Below are 22,006 nucleotides of genomic sequence, written 5' to 3' on the forward strand. Positions count from 1 at the left end.
GCTTGACAGGAACTGCAGGGCTTACTGCGTTTTTCTGATTTCTCTGTGCTCTGTGTCACTGGTTCATTTTGCTGTGCTTATCCACTCTCATTTGTTAACGATCTTTAATCAACATCTAAGATCCAGCAGGGTTGCAGGCATTTTCATTTCACTGTGAAAAACATTTCTCAAACAGCTGTCAGAACAGAGCCCACTCTGGTTTTGTTCTCTTCCTTTTTGGAAAACTTTACTGTGAACAGACTGATTTCACACCAGACACAAACTCTTCTCACCTGTGTGAGGTGTATTGATGACAGGAAAATAAATCTAGTGCTACAAAGACCTTCTTTTTCTATTTTTTTTTTTATTTTTCCAGCAGACAGGCTACTTACTTTTTCCATGACATCCTCTGTACAATAAATTGCTAACAATCTTTAAGGTCTGATTTAGACAGCTATTTATGCTGTTCTAGTTTTGAGGACACATTTCTGTAATGGTATCAGTATGTTCTGTTTACCTTTTGACATATCTTTCTTAATCAATTTATTTTTAAGAAGAAAGATAATCTATCAAAGCTTGTTCATGATTCTTGTTGTCTTCTCATTAGTTATTATTTTTAACTACCATCACTATAGTTAGGTCAAATCCTAAAAATGTACTTTAAAAATACTTGGCACATGGAGCATCTCTTAACCAGGTGCATGGACGCTTCACATTTTCAGTATAGTGCTCCACTATTCAAAATCTATAGCTGATAATATTTAAACTAAGAACACGTGAATGCATTTCATCTTATTTCTAGAGCAACTATCCTTAAACAGTTTTACTTACTTATCCATACACAGCTTTATATATATATATATATATATGTATATATAAAGAGAGAGAGAGAGAGAAAGATACGTGTGCAGGGTACAGTGTGTACTGAATCAACTCTTCACTATAATTCAAGTGAGGAAACACCTAAGTGCATAGAGCTATCTGTGTAGCTCCTATTTATGGAGGTTGTTCTCTTGTTTTTGTAATTCTAAAATGGATACAAATTGTCATTGAAAATACAGTCATTTGCTTTCCAAAGTTCTATATTTCCTTTGTATTTCTGAAGGTCATTGGGATTCATCCAAATCCGAAACAGCTATTTTAATTCCCACTCTTTCCATTTCATTGCAATGTAATTATTGTATGGATTTCTGTGTAGACTTGTTTACTTTTTTCTTCTCCTGTTGGGTAAGTGTACAATATCTAAACTAATTTCTATTAGGTATCTGTCACCGATATTGTAAACTTAATGGCATTTTAAAAATTACACACATAAGTCAAGCATAGAAATGATTCGTTACGACCCCATTTCAGATCAGTGGCACTGCAGCTTATCATACAATAACCTGTGACTCAGAAACGTTAAGCACAAACCATCATCACATTTTTCTTCTACCCAAGCTATAAACTGCTTAAGATATATACAGTGTATTTTGTATTTGGACTAAAATGTCTTTAGGAGGTAAAAGACTAAATGTAATATTCAGCATGTTACTTTAAATTCAGTATATTAAGTTGTCTTCTTACTTAACCATGTATAATCCTACAGACTTTAGAAATCAGAATTTGTCCTTACATGCTCAGATGCAGCAATTTCCCCTCTAGCCTCGATAGCACAGTATTTAAAAGATGATACACTCAGAGAAGTCACTATCCCTAGGGGCTCAAGGCACCTTGATATAAAGGCACAGTTGAGTTTAAGAACACATTTAAATCCAGGGTAAGTCTCTGTGCTTTGCAGTATCAAGAAAGTATTAAAAATAAGCATATTCCTGAATATTTTGCTAAACTGGGGATAGAAACAAGTTTATCCTTTGAAAGAATGGAATAGTTGCCATACCCAAGTACAGATTAATCATACTCTGCGAGATTTCTCTTTAAAACTAGCTGTAAGAGGAAAGCTTCCATTAATAAAAAAGGAAAATAATGAATCAGCAAATGCTGGAGACTGTAATAAGCAGGAAAACACCTCAGCTTATGCCAGACTAAAAGCTTCATCCCATGCTGCATATTGCTTTCACAAAATATTGGTTAATTGGCTGCATTCAAGAGAATAATACGCTGCCTTTATCATTATTTGCTTTTTACTAAAAAGGAATTATATCAGTGCTCTAGAAGCCCATGATATTAATCCCTAGGATGTGACATGAGATTACTAACTTGTTATAGCAGAATTTGAATATGAGAAACTTACTTGAAGGCATTGGCATCTCCGTGGACCTTATAGTTATCTGCACTGATTCTGGAGATAACTCTTGTAACAGCAATGAGAATACCAATATTGACCTGAAGAAGAAGAAACAAAACTTGGTCAGGAAATTATGGAGCAACTGTGTGAGAGGTACAAAGTGCCCTGAGAACGTACTGTGCAAACGCAACAGAAAATAGGAGCACTACTGCTGTTTTCATTTGGTGAAAGAGAGGTTTCCAGTTTTGAACTGGTATAGTTTGACTTCTATCATTGGATTTCTCTCTCCCCAAAGTGGGTTCTTGTGGCAGCTTGTGTTTTTTGGTTCCTTCAGAAACAGCTTGCTTCTTTCAGATGAGGCCATACTGACACTCTCATTCACAAATAAAGTGCTCAGGATCCTTACTGTATAATTAAATACTCAGGCAATGTACCACCAGCTGACAAATTAGACAAGACCTTCAGTGACCAGGGATCTGTGTCCGCGTGCTCCTCGGTTTTGTGCTTTCATGTACACAGGCTTCAGAAAACCTTTCTCACTAGACTTCACAGTGTATAATTCTTATTTCTTACCAAACTCTACTCGCAACTTAAGCGTGAGATTATTTTAAATGAGCAATGAGAAAAATGTGTTAAGCCTGAACTCTGCTCTTCAAAACGCTACGTGTTTTGATGTCAGGGATGAAAAGAATTCCCAACAGAAACCTCGGAATTCTTGAAACAACTAACACTGAAAAGGTGCAACAAAGGGAAGTTTGCTCTGGAGTCACAGGCGAAGAAAGAAAGAAATCTTCATCATTTTAAGGAGATGTGGCAAAGACTGTCTTGTTTTGCAGACACCTTAGCTTTAAAGAAAGAAAGAGGAGAGAGAGACTGTGCAGGTGAAAGACACGTCTCCTCTCTCTGCCCAAAGTTAAACATCAGCTACAAAGCTGATGTTTAGCATCAAGAACAAAGAACAAAGCTCTCTTGAACTGAAGAACATATAAAAAGAATTCATTATAGTATTACTGCTCAGTTAAAACTAAATCATCGTAATAAATTTTAGAATATATTTTCAAATTTGGGGAGTGAGGGGCATGAGTTAAAAATGATTAAATTTGGTAATAACTGTTTTTGTGGCATTTTGTAAATGTTATGACCACTTCTTAAATTATAGGTTTCTAAGGGCAGATCGTCACCTAGTGTGAAGTGTAAGGACAAATGTGGTCGTTGGTTTCTGCCATGGCTTTTTAGCCCATCCGTAGAATCCCCTGTAGAACAAGACAGCTTTTCAATTACAAGTGCATTCGTTGTTCAATTGGTTTTAGAGAGATTAATAAGAAGTGAAATGGAATGCTCTTGTGATCATTTTCCCTATTCCCATCGATTCATATATTGAAAATATTTTTAGCATCTCTGAGGCAGTAACAAGCCTTTCTGAGAAACCCATTTATATGCTAAATATGCATGTTGACTGAAGCAGCAAATGATGAATATGAACAAGTTGCTCTTTCTCTTCTTCCTCCCCTCTTCCAAACTCTCCAGTTTTCTGCTGCATTTCCACCAAGCAATCCTCACTGCTGCAGCTTTTCATGGGAATTTCACAGGAATTCTGTACCCTGTACCTCTTCCTCAGCATACTGTCATTCACCAGCCCTGCTTGGTCTTTTATCCACAGTATCAGTCTCCTCTTCTGATGCTGCGTTGCAGATATCTCATTGACAGCTCAAGTTCAGCTGTTGCCCGAACCCTTTTTCCGATAACTGCAAACTGCCAGCCTCTCTAGCACTTAACCCCAACCCTTTCTTCCATTCCTAATTCTTGTTAGACAGACTGTCCTAAATTTTACCTTCTGCACAGCATTTTTAAAAATATGCAGGTTATGCATAAGTATTTTAAAAACTTGAAAAAATAAATTCCAGTGAAGTCAAGATGAAAGGATAAAACCTCAATCCTCAAATTCTGAATTTCCTACATCTTACCAAAGTCAACAACAGCTATAAATGATCAACACAAACAAAGGAATACCTGGATTCTTGCAGATTTTCACTCAAACTGAACAAGAACCCTAGGAAGTGGTTGTCAAAATACTGCATACAGGACAGTCTCCAAAGAGACAGAAACTAGATGTTCTGCTAAAGCACAAACAACTTAGCATTTCCAGATGAATTTTAATTTCTTATGTAAAAACAAATGAAAATGGAAATGAATTTATATTTTGGCTTGTCTGAAGTTGAAATTGAAAAAGACCTTGAGCTCCTCCTCTTGTGCAGTCAGTGTAATCATATCCCTTCCAGGGTGCTTTAGTTAATTATTTACAAGCTGTGAAGCAAGCCCTGTGATCTCACTGCTGATAAAAATAAGGTACTTGTAAAATTAGCAACCAACCCTTACACTCAAGTCCCAAAGTTCTACGTTTAAATTTCCTAAACCACTTGAAAATTTCTGTTGAGATATTTTGAGAAATTAAAGTAATCTCATTCAGTCTAAATAAACTGGTTAACAATGAACATCTTCCTTTGTTAATGTTTCAGTAAGCAAAGCATGGAGGTATTTCCACTGTCTTTAGAAGGGAAACCAAAACCAAAATACAGCCACTGAATTGTTCCTTACACTGACTTTTTTTTTTTTTGCATTTGAAATAAACACTTAACCAATAACTTTAATAGGGGAATGATTAGTTGATGAAGCACTCACTATGTTTTAGCATATATCATAATGTTCAAAGTAGGAGAACAAACATTTAGATAAGAGAACTGTATATAGCTCCTATTTCTTACTTTTCTGAAGGGCCAGACTGCCTGCCAGTTGCAGTTGTTTTGCCTTAAAAGTACACATGAACATGGAACTGACTACACTCCACTTTTCAAGTACAGCTAATAACAATAGCACGTTTCCTAACTCACAGGACTCCTTTCAAGGCAGCTGGTCTGACCTCAGGAACTCACAACTCTCTGCGAAATCAGCAGGAGTTGCCAGTTCCCATTATGGTAGGCTTGATCCAGAGCCCACCGAAGCCCATGGAAAGATCCCAGGGGCACCAGGGAGCTCTGGCTCACTTTGGTGACAATCTCACCTGACTAAAAATTGTCAGATCAGGCAGAGAGTTAAATGTAAATAGAATTCTTTCAAAGTGAATATTTCTTGTCAACATTTCTTCGGGTCAGACTTTTGGACATGGAGAAACATAACGTGCGTGAGCCAAACTATCAACAATTCCAACACCTGATGCCTTTTCTCAGCTGTCCCAGTGGGATTTCTTGAGGATCTCTCTGGAAGAGCAGAATGAATGTAGAAAATGAGTGTGGTGAGATGAAAGAAGTGCTGAAATGTATTTTCAATACTTTCACCTTTTTTTTAAGGGTTTTCACTCAGATTCCTTCCAAGTCTCACGAGGTTTTTGTTGGTTTTTTAGTGCAGTGCAGAAATCCCATGAGTAAAACCCTCTGATGTGGTATGTTACACCCTGGCCAAGAAAAGGCTTGGAAGCACAGAGGAAATACAATTTTAAAAAACAGATGAAACATATTGCCTTAATTAAATCTATTGACAAGCTTTGCTCTAAATCCATTAGCTATTTTAAGCTCCACTTCAGTTTTGGACAGTGGCACAGGGAATTATAACTGTTTCTTCGAGTCTGAGGTTTAATGCATTCTATGACAGTGCAATATACTCTGGTCTCTGTCACGACATCGTTAGCACACCAACACTGCAAGTTGTTGGAATTGCAGCCCTTTGCTTGGTCACCTCAGAAATCAGTGAGTGTGATGCATTTCTATACAGAGAGATGTTCAGAACTTTGGGAATGATTTTGGAAAGCCCAGTGCCACACCTACCTGTGCCAGAGCAATGTCCCAGGCCAAATACAGAGCGAATAGACTACTGTGAGTTATTTTAGACTTCTTGTACATGACTTTCAATTTTATTTTTTTACAATCTGCCCCATTGTTGTAAAAGTCACTTCATGTTTTTCTGTTGGTTAACTGAGAGGAAATCTAATTTTAAAATAACGAATAAGTTCAATTTTAAAATCTTGAATTGACTTATAACTGAGTGCCAATAGGAAAAAAAAAAAGAGTAGCTTTGCAGCTGTGATCTGTTCAATTTGTGCTCTGTTTCATCACAGCACTTAAGTATGGACTTGATTTCAGTAACTAAAGAAATCCTACTGTTTCAGTGCCTTTAAACATCACTGGTCCAATTCTGCCCCTTTTTCCCATGACAAATTGCATTTAATAAAGGGCACAAATTGCCACTTTTAAATCAGTGGCCCCATCTGTGGAGTAGAATACAATTCAGCATACAAAAATGAGCTCAAGTCTGCACTGGTACATAAAGGAATGAATAAAGGAAGACCGTGAGGCAAACAGAGCTTACTAAAGCATCTATGAGCAACAGGTGTAAAAGGAGAAAATCTCCTTCGATATGTTTAGCACTCATAAACAAGTACTACATGAGGCTAGTGATGGCAGTCTCAGCCATTCGTGTTTCATGGTGTCCTCTCTTAAGGCACTGGCTACAAAACTAACATCCCTATGGCACAGAATTATGATAGCAGTTTGCTATCAAAAATCATGTAACTCCATAAAAATGCTGTTTGTTAGAAAGACTTGTGAGAAGCCAAGTTTTGTTCGTTTGGTTAATTGGTTTGGTTGGTTTTGGTTTGTTTGGGTTTCTTTGCTTTGAAGACATATTTTTCCCTGGGATTCGACACTGGCTGAGGGTAGGCTGCCTTTCAAATTGATTACAACAGTCCTTGTGGGAAGTTGCCTTACAAGGATGGTATTGAGGTCTGGTGCTGTGGCTGGGGAATCGAGGATCTGAAGTAGAGAGCAATCCTTAAACCTTAAGGTGCAGTTAGAAGCCCAAAGACCTACATATGGAAGGAACTATTTCTTTCCTCATATTCCTAATCTTGGGTATCAGAATCCATTTAGGTCTGGGAGGTTCTGCAAATTACTCCCCAGGAAAGTATGTGTGAGTATTTTTTTCCCCGTCACACTTGCACCACATCGTTCTGCTTTAAGGCTCCATGATGTCTGTACTGACTGAGGCTGCAGCAGGACAAAAGCAGACTGGGTCTGCCTACTCTCTAGTGAGTGGGAGCTGAAAGGAGCAGGCCCCTGTTTTCTTCACAGCATAATCCTTTTTCTTGGCAGAAACAAATTGTGGATGAAAGTAGTCAAAAACTGCTTTTTGAGGAATATTTTCAGAGCTAAACACTAACACAACTAGTGGCTAATTTTCTTCTTAAAAAGTAGAGGCACACATGCACACACAAAACAGTATTTAGCCTTGTTATTTCCCTATAGGCACAAACATATTTTTCATCTAGCATATTCAATGCCCAGAGAGAATAATTTGTCAGCCAGCTTGCTGCTATTTTGCACAGAGAGACTGGGTTTAGACTGTTTAACAAATTGCTCTACGTGAATCAACCTTGTGAGCTCATTCTTTCTCTTTCACAAAACATTTGCATTCCTACAACAATATAACTTGAGCTGCACAAATGTTATATATCATAAGTGATAGTCAGATAGTTAAACCCTTACGTTCATTGGCAAGCAGCTATGAATGCAAATTATTGAAGGCTGTGTTCACTCAGGTGAGTAAGAGCTTCCCTATCTAGAGCATTTTGATTAACATCATCTTTGGACAGCAGCTGGGAAAGATTTGATTTTACGAGTTTCATGTCATTTCCTCCTTTGCTGCTGAACAACGTCCAGAAAGCAAATGCTAATGTGAGAAGGAGATGTTCAAACATTACATTATTTTAATTGCTCTCTAGCCATCAATATCCACACATCTTTGAATACAAACTCACATACAGAAGGTCAAAGGTACTGGCGAACAAGACAATAAACTTGCCAGAACAAAGTCCAGAGCCATTTAGCCAATTCTAATCCTGTGATCAGCATCTCTTATTTACATACATATGCTTTCCCTCAGGTAAAAGAAATTCTGCATAGGGATTTTCCACTGCTGCCATTAATCATTTCATTAAAACGCTAACATGAAGCAATTTCTGCCACACTGGCATAGCAACTGTTTCCATTGTTTTTTATATGTTTATGCAGCTTCGTTTTTCAAAGCCTATATCTCAAGTGGAGAACAGGGGGCTAAGAGCTGCTGGTTTTGTTGTCTCCAAGGCAAATGTGAGGATGTCAACCCAGGTGCAGTATAAAATTACCTGTGATGGTACTGGTCAGCCAAGGAGCCACCCCCTGCTCCCCAGATGGTACAGAGATGTGCACTCCTACACTAGCACTCCTACTCAAACACTAGCACTCCCTGTACTACTGCATGTATAGCTCTCCAGAATCACTTAGGCTGGATTTCTGTCAGCAGGACTTGCTGGGTTTCTCTGTGCAGAGAAATCCGGGGATGTGTCTGTGCTTTCTGTGGAAATGCCATTTTTCCTGGGGAAGTACAAGGCAGAGGATCTGCCTTCCTTTGATAAAAAAAGTAGTTAGGATCTTATTTTACCCAACTCCCTTTCAGTGCCACAGCAGGCATAGGCTCTGGTCTATATTTGGGATCATACCTTTCAAATTAGCAAAGCTTTAAAGGCATCCTGATTTCTCAAATCAGTGGATCTGTTCCATGTTCATGTTCTCATGTTCTCACTCTTACATTACAACTTGCAGCAAAAACTGTAGACAATGTGATCAATAATAGTGAAGGAAACAGTGCTGTAGGAGGAGAAATCTTCCACTTAATCCCTACAGAGACCCCTGACTCTAAGCGATCATTAATTAAGTCACTACATGCTGTCATTTAATGTGTAGATATAATTAAACTGCTGTAGGGCATGCACGTCCCAGTACTGCATCCATGAGTGTGCATGCTTCTCTGGAAAGATGTTCACTGCTGCTGAAAGATGTTCTGGTAGCCAACCCATCCCAGCCCTGTCTCAATCAGCCCAACAAAGAGACACAACCAATGTCAAAATCCCAATGCGGAAGAGCATGAAGACATTATCACTGTAAGAAGGCAGATGTGGGGGCCACTTCTTACCTTCCCCAGAGAGGTGACAGCTTGGGCTGTTGGCTTATCCCATTTCTGCCAGCTGCAGAGCTTGCAAGCCCTGCTGAACATCATCTTCACTGTGAGCATTCAGCTTTCACCCAGAAAAGTGAGTTCACTACAAGCAACAGCTTCAAACACCTTCCAGTTGAGTTCTGTTCTGTGACTGATAGACATCCAGTATGAAAATAGCAGCTAGGGGTTTACCTACCAGAATTACAAACAGCGCTGGTGCCACAAAAGCCCAGATTGCTCCATTCTCTAGGGAAAGCCAGCAGCTGCAGAGAAAAATAGAATGATTTTAGGTGAAACACACAATCATTTAATAAGTAACGTTATTGATTTTAAAAGAGACTAAAATTGTAAAAACACTGATGAATTTTAAAAGCAAGAGACATAGTAGAGCATCAATAAGAAGTTCCTTTTCCCCTCACACTCTGAGGCAAGATCTCATTTAGATTTGTGTCTTTCAAAGAATCAGGGACAGCTACCTGTTCCATCAGGCCTTCATATAGCATTAGGGGCAGAAAGACAGGAAGAAAGGAAAGGTTATTTGTTATTTGTTGTTCCTGCATCCACTCCTTTCAGTGCTGAAAGCACTGCCATTGTAGCAAGAGACAAATCTAAGCCCTTCCTGCCTTGCACAGATGGGGTTGGGCAGGGTGTGGGAAAACACATTGTCATATTTCTTTCTTACAGAACAGGCAATGTAAGCTAGTAAACCATGCACTACAAACAACCCCTGCTCCAAAACTTCCACTTAAAAAATGGCAGGTATTTTGTGGTATTTTCTCAGAAAATTTTGCTTTATTTCTTCCAACTTAGATTGGAACTTTTTTTTTTTTTAACATCTATTCTAAATTTGTGGATGCTCAACAGCAGTTTTCTTCAAAAAGCTGAATATCTTTAGCTGAAGTTTATTCTCATTTGGTCAGAAATGCTTCAGCCCCAGCTTTATTCTGTGCATGAGCACAGACCATTGGGTGCCTGCTGTTGGAGACGTTTCATACTCACTTGTCACTTTCTCCATAGCTGTCTAAGGACGATGTTGCAGAAATTACACAAATCACCAATGGGCAGCCTGTGAAAAGGCAAAGCTCATTATAGTTCCAGTAAACCCTGCAAATTCAGCTGAACTGAAGGCAGATGAGGATGGCCTTGCTGCCACGGGTGGCTGTGCGCTGCTGAACCCTCAGCACTGCCATGTCCTGTTGTGTCACTTAACACAACTTTCCAGGCAGGGACCTGGAAAAGGGAGCAAGGGCTTTTTTGCCAACAGTTCTGAACAGTGAAACCTCACTCCTTTAAATATTAAATGATTGTCTGTAAATTCCTATATGATTGAATAAAATGTGACAGTTTAGGTTTCTGTCACCTAACAGAATTTAATAACCGTGTCCCAGACAGAGTATTATATGCTATAGCTTGAGGTTTCAATTTTCTTTTAAATTCTTCAGGGTTCCTCCACGAGGTTTTTACAAAACTCTGACAATCAATTTCTGCTTAATTTTACTGCTTGTTCTAACAATCTTGTTAATCGTCTTCATAAAATTCTGCAAAGCTTTCTTGTAGTGGTAGAACTGTTATTTCTGGAAGCAGTATTTTTGTTCTTTAATGATTGTAGCTAGAGTAACCTTGTAGTTAGCACTGGGGAAGAAGCAGCATGTACAAGCATTGTTTGGTCTTCCACTTTGAAATTCATTGGGAGGATTCCAACACCCCTGGTACTTTGTTTCTGTTCTCCCATACTTGTCCAAGTAAGAATTAACCCCTCAAAAGCTTCTTTGTGTAAGAACTAAGAGAAGGCAAAATTTTAGTATACATGTGTCTGTTTAAGAAAGGAGAATCCCATACATATTTGAACAAAACCAAGAATAATCATATTCAACATAGCAATTATGCACTGACATAAGCCTGTCTGCTGCAAATTGCTCTGCCATGGCTATGTGAGCTACCTTGACAAGAAGTCCCTCATATCCCCAGCCACAGACAACATTATTGGTTGGCACTGTTTATCTTCTGATGCCAGTGGTCTTCCTGCAACTAGCAAGCTCTGCCTATATGTCATAGAAGCAAAAATACCTGTATCTAACTTTCCTTAACACTTTGCTTTTTTGTTTTGTTTTGTTTTTCCAAAAGCCAGATATTCAAAAGATTTACTGTGACATCAATTTTAAATGGCAGTGAAGAGGAAAATTAAATACAAAGTTCTTTTAGAAGATAATAAAACTTACACAGATGAAACACAGAGCAATCATCTGCATAAAAAGACCTGTTAAGACAAGGGTAGTAAAATGTTCTGCAGCCTAAAGTGCAGTGTTTGCTTTTCCTTTGCATTGACAGGATATTAAATGGTAGATAGCAACGGATGCAGCATCAAAGTGGAATGAGACCATTTTTGCATTAAGAAACAATCATTCAATAATTCCATAAAAGTTGAAATGAAACTATATTTAGCCTAAGAGGATAGTAAGATTTATTTTGATCTGAAGAATTCATATGGATTACATATTATACACAAAAGTAAATGTGTTTGTTTAATCTTTTGTCAGAAATAATTGTGTAAGGGCTGTGAAATTTAGTCTACCCCCATAATAGGAAATGTTGATGTTGTGCTGGCACTGGTTACCATCCACGAGAGAATTACGGTTATGGTTCCTGACTGTATCTGAAAGTTTTCTCAGTTAGCAGATGCTACAAATATGCTCACCAATTCTACCCAGAATTGCTAAATTTATGATGCAATAGACCATGGATTCCAGACACAGGATCAGATGAAAATGTTCTAGTACATGTTTCTGGCAGATGATCTATGGCAGTGGTGTCATCTGCGTCTCTGTAGTCCCAGCGCAATACAGTGTCACCTTTAAATGGGACAAATAATTCCACACACCTCCCTGTGCTGCTGTAGCTTGAGTTGTCCAGGTCCCCAGGACAGCTAATTTAAAGCTACCTCCCGAACCCAGAACCAAAATACTGTCTGCAGAGTGGGCATAAACTCTGAGCAGCTGGGCACAGGAAGCCTGAAAGCACCATCCTTGCTCAGACAGAATTCTCCCTAAATTCAGCCCAATTACAGTCTCAAGTGTAAAGCCTAAAATGAACATGAGATAGATTACCAGTTTCCCTCCTCTTCTTCATACATCTAATCCGTTTGCTTCATGTTTCTGAGGCAGTAATAATAAATTAAATGGAAAATGCTTGTAAACCAGGGAACTCTTTTCTGAAAGCTTCTTTGTCATCTATACATAGCAAAAAACAGAGAAACTATAGAAACTTCTGATAGGCAATTCGAAGCAAGTAATTGTAAGGTATGAATTCTGAAAGGCTAAATATGTCACATGTAGAAAAATTTAGAGTAGATACAAATGAAGTGAATTCCTTTCTAATACTGAAACGATCTATCTTACCCAATGGGAAAAAACATATTCTCTCAATTGTTTTGAAGAAGTTAATTTTGAATGATTTTCTTTTTCTGCATCAGATCATGTATGTGGATAAATCTGGGAGAGCAAATTAGGAAGCTTAGATCTTTTGACAGTTTAGATCTTCTGACAGCTTAGAACAAAACCTCCATTCTAAGGTGGTCTCCAAAAGAAAGAAAATTGCCAGGAATTGGAAAACAGGTGCTACAGCAAAATCTCCAGTATCACAGCCTTTATCATCAGCATCCTACAGATGGGTGGTTGGGAAAAGTTTTGTTACAATAACCTGTGTGCATTATGCCCACTCACCATGGCAATAAAGCACTTTTTTCCCCCAGTCACTCTCAGGATAGTTTTAGAAGTAGAATATTATCACCCTCAAATATACCTATCAAAGGTATATTTAGCACCCATGGGACTAAAGATAATACACAGGAACTTCAATCAGCTCAGAGTATTTGGTATCCCATCTCTCTGATTACTGTAGAATTAATTTTACAGGAGCAATATCTCTCAGAAACCTCAATAGATAATAGCAGATCAGTGGCAGTCAGTGTGGAGTTCCTTGTTCTTTGTTCCCCCCTTGTTCCTTGTTCACTCCTGTCAACTCATGCCTCAAGTTCCAACTTGTCATTAATAGAGACTGCAAGCTTTTATCTATATGCATAGATCAGAGCTTCTGCTTAAATAAGAATAATGTGTCTGGGTTTGTAATTTTAAGACTGGGGCCTGACATTATTTCAGGACTTATGGTTTGCAAAAGTGAAATGCATTCAATGTTTCAAATAAAAGTAAAGAATGAAAAAATGATGAGATATCCTTTGTCTCCAATGTCTTTCAACCTTTTTTAATCAGTGCAAGAATTAGCCGATCCAGGCTGTACAAAAATGGTCATTCTTTTTAACTACTAGATTATGTGTATCTCTTATGGTTTCAAGATGGCCCAAGAATACTTGACTTCCTTTTGACAGCTGTATTAAAGACCATTTTGTCCTCATTTTAATAGCCAAACAAAATAATGTTAAAATAAAGCCTTTTTAGTCTATTTCCTCAAACTTGTAGAACGTCTTTAAAGATATGTAAACTATACATACAGAAGCTGTATTCCTTTCTATTCTGAGCAAAGCAAAATGGGATCATAAGATCACTCTTTTACATATGCTTCTGAATTTAATCTTGTTCCACAGTGAAGAGACTGAAAGCAAGCAGCAAACGAATTCTTACCCCATCCAATTCCATAATAATATAAGTGCTTGCTCTCTTCTGACCCAAATACTTTGATCACCATACTGTAGAGGTGAAATCCTTCCACCAGCATCCATGCAAAGGCACTCAGGAAGAAAAAATGAAGAAGAATGGCCAAGATCTTGCAAGGCACCTAGATTAACAACAAAAATTAATAATTACCTATTTGTGATGCAGTCCTATTGCTTTTGCATTTTTTTATCATTATTATTTCTTTTTACATTTACACTAAAGCCTAAGTCACTGGTTAAAAATATTTTTAAGGACCAAAGCACTAGAGGACTTCATTTTTCTAAGGGATTTTGAGATTGCATCAGAATAATAAACCTACTTTACCTTATCTCAAAAAATAAAAATAAAATGAAAAACTTACATTGCCAGACATTCTGTGGAAAGCAAAACTGATTATTTATATATGTATAAGCAATACTTTTACTAAAATCTATGAGACATTTAAGCATTTGGAACTGCAGTTTCAACATCTTGACATTAAGTCTGTAGTGAACATAAGAGAACAAGAGAAGTGGGAGTACTGTGCTGTACAATGCTCTGTTTTGTAATGCGTCCTTTATATTGAAAATATGATAACACACAGATTAAATCACATTGTATTCCCATTTCTGTCTGACCAGGTTTAAATTCTGCAAAAGTTTCTTATTTTCTTCCATTAGTAATACTGACAGAGATTTCAAAAAGTTACAGTAAACTGTAATTGGTTCTCATGTCCAATTGCCCTGTGGATGTCCTAGTTTGCCTGTATGTTGGTATTCTCGATTTCCCAGGTACCGAAACACGTGTCTGCTCCATACATAGCCATGTTTGGCAAGAACACACCAAGCAATTATGGCAAAGAACTGAATTTTTTCTCCATAGAGTCCTTTCAGACATAATCTTTTGGAGGATTATGTGTTATCAAAATTCTGGAAGCAGGAGCTAGTGCAAAAGTTTAAGCAATGGGAAAATACGATTCGTAAAGCAAGCCTACCTGGTGTAAACTGGACTATCAGCTCCAGTGTAAACTACTGCATGTACTGCAGTGAAATAAATGCCTCAAGAGTGGAATTTCATGCCAAAGGCAATGCATGGAGAAGTAAAAGCATCCTCTAGAGTCCTGCTTACACTCGACTCAGTTCTTATGGTCCACTGTGGACTAGAGGAAGTGTAGCTTGAGCTTAAGCACCAACTTTTCTTTCAGCGCGCTCACAATAGCTCTACCAATTGATCCTCAAAGGATCCTTCCACTTTTCTCTAAGACTCCTATCAGCCTATCTTACATAAACAGTAAAAAAAATGCTTTCTTCTCCACTCCTCACATATTCGCACAGCACAGTTCTCCTTTTCCCACAAACTGCTTTTGGAGGATGTCTCGCCATGAGTTGTTTCCTCATCATACAGCAATTGAACAGCTGTGACTGCCAATGGGCTAACCACACAGCAATCTTACTTGGTTTTCTTTCACTTAAGGTACATTTTAAATGTGCCCTTGGAATGAGTAGCAGCTATATCTGAGTTTTGCATCCTGTAGCATCCTTTCTGTCACAGCTCCAGGATTTTGGAGGGGTTGCTTGCATGTGGTCTATGGGAAGATTTTTGTTGTCTTCAAGGTTTCACTGCCTCACCTGGATGAGTCACAGTAGGATATGCAGGCTGGTGGAATCTGTGTGCTGAGGATGCATTACCAGTAGAAACCAGTTTGCTTCCACAACAGTCTTAAAGCTGTTAATCAGCAGTTCCCTTTGTTGTGTCGGTTTAGTTTCTCTATAGTGGCATTTTATTCTTTTCGTGGATAGTTTTGGACTTTTTGTGCTAATGAATATTAACATGGTAGAACGTGATAGCATAATGCAATGTAAAGGTTTCCAGTATTTTAGCTGGTTCTTATGCTTATATGGGGATATTCTGATTCAAATCCATTGTGATTAGATGTGTTAAAGGACAGTAAGTTTGGTTTTAATTCTTGTAAATAAGATCTGTATGTGTTCAGTATTTCAAAATGTTCTGTGACATAGAACTAAACTAGATTTGCTTATTGTCCAAAACTGTAAAAATCTTTCCAGTTAATTTTATCATAACTCTATGAAATCCATTTTAACTCCTTTTGATTTTCAACAGTAGTCCACAACAACATAAATGCAATATAAAGCTGACTTACAAACTACTCTTGTAAAATGGACGCTTTCGGTTGTTCATGTAGCCAACCAATATGTATCACAAAACAGCAAAAAAACTGAAGTGCAGGAGCAGGAGTCTGGTCTGTACACAATATTGTATAATACTCATTCTACATTTATGCTTTACGACTTTGAAAACATCCTTAAATGACAGAATAATAAAAGTGGATGTATTAGATAGATCAAAGCTCTATTCATGGGAGTTTTGTGATTAGTAAATTAAAAATTACTCCTATACTATAAAAGGAAGTAGGACAAATTGCAAACTTTTAAGTAGTGCGTTTGAAACTACTAGGGAAATACTGCATGCTATAACTAGAATCAAAAACTAAATGTCCGTAGAGGTGGAGATGGAAAAAAGATGATAGAGTCATTACAAGAAAGTGATGCCAGCTCATGGCCTGTTTGTACAATGCCATTCCTTATTGCACTGTATTTCCTCAAGCAAACTGGTACCATTTGTCCTCTCAAACAGGGCACTTATAAACTGTTTAGCACTAAATATACCTATCTTTGACAGATGCAGAAGATTAAGTTCACCTCCCAGTGTACATATTGCCTGTCTCTTTTTGTAAACTATCATTTAGCAGTCCGATTACAGCAGCAATTAAAGGTATTAAAATTGATGCCCAAGCTGGTGAGATTGAGCACGCAGAAGGTAAAGATGCAAGGCTAATAGCAGGGTGAATCAGAACACCTCTGATCCCTGGAGGTTATAACAATAAAAATAAAAGTGCTGCAGATGCGTGCTTGGTGCTTTTCAGCTTCCAGATCTTTACAGAATTGTGCCCTTCAATTATTGTTGTTACAGTTATTGCTGAAATATCCAGGGATTCTGTGAGACGTTTCACATTTGAAAGCCTAGTGCATGAAAAAAGGGCTTGCTTTCTGGGAGCTGTGGATTTCAAAAAGAGCTCTTCATGCTTGTAAACATGGTGGACATTTCAACCTCAGATGTAATTAACTATAGAAGAGATAGCTGTGTGAGATGCATGGAAAGATGGACAGGTGGATCATTGGATGGGTAGAAAGATGGGCAGGTAGACAGACAGACAGACATCCTTTGCTGCTGCTGCTCTTCCTTGTTTCTCTTTCATTTTCCATCTAAGTCCTTTTTTATTATGTCCTTCCTTCATCTTACTCAGGACTTAGATTTACAAATTGTTTTTAGATCTTCAGATAGTAATAGCCTATGTAAAATCAGATATTACTGTTATTTACAAACTTTAGAGAACCTCAAGGAATTCCATTAGAGATTAATATAGATAAATATGTCATTTTTGTCTTGACAAATTTAAAAGTGTGCAGAACTCATACTTACTTGTATTCAAGTTAAAAAAAAAGTTTAATATAAACTATAATAGCAGTTCTATAAAATCAATCCATAATTTCAAGCTCAGTTGTACAGGATCAAGCAGAAAAAACCTATAATTACATAAATTTAAGTACCAGATGAGCTATATGAACACGTTTGGCATTTGCTTATGTACTTGCCATAGATATTTAGAGAAATATATACATGCTTGACAAGGCTGAAGATCCTCAATTAAACTCATATTGATACCTAGAGGCAATGTTTTCTGTCGCCTCTGGCTAAGAAAGCAATACTTTCTGTACCTTTCTCATTGATTATGACTCAGGTCAAACAAACATGAATTATGTTTTAAAAACACAAAATTTCCACAGCAAAGATCAACAGCAATAAATCTGCTGTTCAGAAAAATTAAACACTCTACCTAATTAAAATTTGTGAACAAAAAACAGAACTTCTGTTTTGTTGCCCATGAGAGCAGAAGAAATTGTGATAGTTCCACCAAGAAGCTTATTACCTTTGAGCAAGAATAAGATGACTTTAATATGAAGAGAGGACAAGTATACATAGCAGAAAATAGAGAATATATTAAGCAAACGAGCAAATAAACAAAACACCCAAAAGAAATATAAACACCACCCTACCTAAATGCAAAATTCATACCAAGTTTTCCAATAAGGAATTCATAATGTTCTCAAAAGAGCAAATGGATGAGAGTACACATAAATAGTGTCAGGCCAAAGAAAGTTGATCCACTTGAGCGTGCATCCTCATTACTATAGTGATTATACCACTTGTACCTTCTGTTCTGCAAACAGTCAAACATGGATAATTACTATGATAATGTTATTTGAACTCAGAGAAGGCTTTATTCAGTGTTTTGGGATGGCATTTTTTCTTGGCATGTTAAAAATGGGAGATCTCACACCCAATAGACATTGTCTGTGGCATTCATGCCATGCAGAAGCCTTGCAAAAATGTCACTGCTCTCTCCCACTCTTACCGTTCCAGGGCTGAACTGAAAACTGGTGACAAGCAGGATCTGAGCTACCAGGACAGCAAAGGACAGGTTGGCATGGATATGATAGCGCTGGTTGCGGATGGTGCTCACAGACCTGGCAGAAGACAGAAAGGTATGTGAACAAAGCAGTATTCTAAGATGTGTGAACATACTTATGACTCATCAGAAATATCTCTGATCTGCTTTTGGTTACTTGTTCTGGTCGAGTGCCTTTTGAGCGCTTCTTCCACTAGGTCTGAGTGGTACCTAACTGGTTTCTTGTATATTTTGCCACCATCCCAAAGGCAGCAGAAGTCTGATTTGCACGTTAACTAGCTATGCTAATAAGTTTTGACTGGCTATTAACAAAGAGCTTGATTCTGAATGGTGCTTCTGTCAAGGAAATCAGATGTGCAGCTCACAGAAAGCGTTCAGCAGTTTATTACACCTAGCCCACACTCTGGCTTTAAGTTTCTGTTCAGATATTTTTTATATTTGCCTGTATTAAAAATAAGTAATTAAAAAACCTCCAGATACAGTTCTGAGTTTACCACTATCAGCTTTTTAGCACAGGAACTATTGCTTCATACACATATGGATGGTGCCTATCTTGACACTGCACTGAACATGATTACAACATTATTTGAACCTCTCCCTCTTGTCTCTGCAAAAACTGGCTGGAAATCTGACAGGAATATGCTTTCCTGGGAGTATTCTGACCTTTAACTTCTATAATCATCTAGGAACAGGAAGTAGAACATAAAAACATTTATCCAAATATTTCAGGCCTTTTGCATAAATCTGTTCTTCTAAATAAGTGAGAAGCTTTCTTGTTCAGCATACTGCCTGCATGCTTCTTCAGTCAGTTTTAATTGTATCAGGAGACCCGGACCACTTGGCTGCATAAATGGCAGAGCTTCCTCTGCACAACAGTACACACTCCCATCTTTTATTATGCTGCATTGTGATGACTTCTGTAACAGCTGGTGCATGTTGTGCATGCCCCCTTCAGCAGGGTGGCATAGGTTCAGCAATGCAGTCGATGGCTTGCTATTAGCCCTGTACTCCCAGCACTGTTTCAGCCACTGCTCTGTTAGAAGGGAGCAAAGAGGGAGACAAAAAGAAATATCGATGCCCTAAAAGTATTTCCGAAAGACAGGTTGCACTGCTTAGTGCCAGTGGCTTTCTAATAAGGAACTTGATGCAGTCACACAGTGGAACATCATTCCCCAGAAGGCAGTCAGGACTGTCCTCCTGGGAAGCAGCCGTCCTTGCCAGTACACAGAGTAGCAAAGAACTTGCCAGATTCCTCTCTACTTACCTCATGATCATCTAACGCTACATTGCAAAATTTCACTTCAGCTGTCTAATGAGGCCCTGCTCTCCAGTGAAAATCTAATCAAATTATTTTTAATTGGCAGTTTGAATGATTCTGTATGTAGGTGGGGTGCTTAACACAGTGATGGTCAGCTGGGTCCAAGCTCTCTTTCCAAGTATGCTCAAGGAGTTTTCAGCCCAGCTGCAGCAGTACCAGCTCCTTTTGCTCATTTTCCTTCTAAACTCTAATATCCAGTTCTACACTCAGACAAAAAATGGAGCAGATCATTCCCCTTTGCCTAAATACACTAATAGCAAAGCACCAAATAGGCAACATTGGACTTGTTTAGGGTGGATTTTGCCACACATTACACACTGAATCCAAGTATGACCAACACATATCTCGAGACTTGGAAATAACACAGTTTTTGGAACAAACAAACATTGCAATCAGTTTACTTGGTTTAGCAAGCTCTTTTTCCTAGAAACTGGCCTTTCAGCATGGTTTGGTGCTTAACAAGCAAGGAGACAAGAATCATATTCCTTGCCATGATCCCAATCTGCTGCACAACCTTGGATGAATTTCTTCACCCCTTGTTAGGTTTTCTATTGTTTGTTTAAACAGAAAATTCTATGAAAGCTTTTTCTTCCAGAACTGTTTGTATCAAGCCTAGCTGGGCCTCAAGCTCAGTTGTCACTACTAGAACATAAATAGGCAAAAAGGACCTAAAGTGCCCATGGCAAAACCTTCACTGTTCAGAAAGCCCTCAAAGGGGCTGCTGTGTTACAGGTGTGAAGGTGCAGAGATTCAGGGATTTAAACATGAGCCACAGAATAAATTTGACACTTTCTCTAGAGTCCTTCATTCTCCTTAAGCAACATGTTAGAAAACCAGCCTAATAGAGAACAGAAAGATATTCAAAATCAAATATAGATGATTTGGTGTAATTGCAGAGCATTTACAAATTAGAAAGGAGGCAGCTGATGTTGACTGAGCCTTCCTTTCCAGACGTGCCTAGGCAGTTTATAAATACACTGCATTACAGGCAAGATAGAAAGCAGAAAGCACTGCTTGTTTCACTCAAGCAATCCAAAGATACTTCTGCTGGGGAGATCCTGTGGTCCTTGCTGATCCTGTATTTGCCTTGAGCTCCTGACAAGCTCTCCTACAGCCTCCTTGCAAGATTCCTGGACTATGGCAAAACACGGAGGGCCTTAAAAAAATCTAAAACTCTCTCATAGCATGAAAATAGCTTGCTATATAGACACCATACCATTTTGGGAAATCAGTTTAGAAACACCCAACCATTGCAAATACACATGCAGAATTTAATTAAGGATGGTTGAAAAATCAGTAGCCTTTGCTTTATTCTGGGCAATGAAAAGATCCAAACCAGTGACCTGAAAGGCACTGTTTGGCTTTCTGTACCTCAGCTGCTCAGCAGATATTCAGTTAAAATCACTCACGACAATACAGCAAATGTGACCAGTGTGATCGTCAAGCAGAAGATGGACAGAGCACAGCCAATGTAAGTGATGGAGGAGAGGGCCACCTGGTGTTCTCTTGTAAGCTGTACACAAACAAAATTTAAAAAAAGAAAATCTATTAGTTGATTTATTACACCACCAAACCACAGGTCAGCCCCCCTGCACGTAGTATTTCCTCTTCCATATATAAGCTGATGTTCATGATCATTCACTGCTGTTTCTAGCATGCAAAATGAAGAGCTGTCTCTGAACTGTAGTCATTGCAGTGATAGAATGAAGCCTGAGATTGGAGCAGCTTATTGGGCTGCACAAACAATGTCAGCAATGGGATATTTCACAGCTTGCAGGGCACGCTGCTAATGCTCTCATGCTGCAATAATTTACATCATTGTGCAAATACCAGAAGTGCTTCACAGCAGTGAGAACTGACAAACCAAGATAACCCATAAATCATGGGCCATTTATAGCCCACTTGTTTTGTTCAATGTATCATGTTTTCAGTGCCTGTTGAAGGAGCTGGACTAATATCCACAGAATGGAAAATCAGAGAAAAGACCTAGCAAGAGCAGCCAGCATGTAAACCTCTAGCTTCAGCCTCTGTTTTTACCTACAGGCACCTTTTGTAGAAGTAATTCAATTTTCAAACATTTAATCTGTGACTTCACGGTACACAGCACTAGGATGTTTGTTGAAACCTGGATAGATTCAAAGGAGGAGTGACATTTTGTTTTGATCCTTCATCCTAAGTTAATCAGAAAGATGCTTTAATTTTCCATGCAAGTCCTCACAGAAGAATGACAAAAAAGCCACACCTAGCAGAGGGAGCCAGGCAGT

General features: G+C 38.3%; 1 protein-coding gene across 3 annotated transcripts in view; it reads right to left on the reverse strand.

Moving 5' to 3' along the window:
• Positions 1 to 22,006, reverse strand: part of ADGRD1 (adhesion G protein-coupled receptor D1) — a 124,626-nt gene that overhangs the window by 22,109 nt on the left and 80,511 nt on the right. For all 3 annotated transcript variants that reach the window (XM_065739130.1, XM_065739129.1, XM_065739128.1), the window contains 6 exons: positions 21,152 to 21,255; positions 18,371 to 18,482; positions 13,864 to 14,017; positions 10,229 to 10,295; positions 9,426 to 9,492; positions 2,213 to 2,304 (listed from right to left, as the gene is read on the reverse strand). In XM_065739130.1, the coding sequence (XP_065595202.1) occupies positions 2,213 to 2,304; positions 9,426 to 9,492; positions 10,229 to 10,295; positions 13,864 to 14,017; positions 18,371 to 18,482; positions 21,152 to 21,255 (596 nt within the window). The remainder of the gene's footprint in view (positions 1 to 2,212; positions 2,305 to 9,425; positions 9,493 to 10,228; positions 10,296 to 13,863; positions 14,018 to 18,370; positions 18,483 to 21,151; positions 21,256 to 22,006) is intronic.

This window comes from Cyrtonyx montezumae, unplaced genomic scaffold (assembly GCF_038088225.1).
Source record: "Cyrtonyx montezumae isolate F1298 unplaced genomic scaffold, pur_monq_1.0 scaffold_23, whole genome shotgun sequence".
NCBI classification, from domain to species: Eukaryota; Metazoa; Chordata; class Aves; order Galliformes; family Odontophoridae; genus Cyrtonyx; species Cyrtonyx montezumae.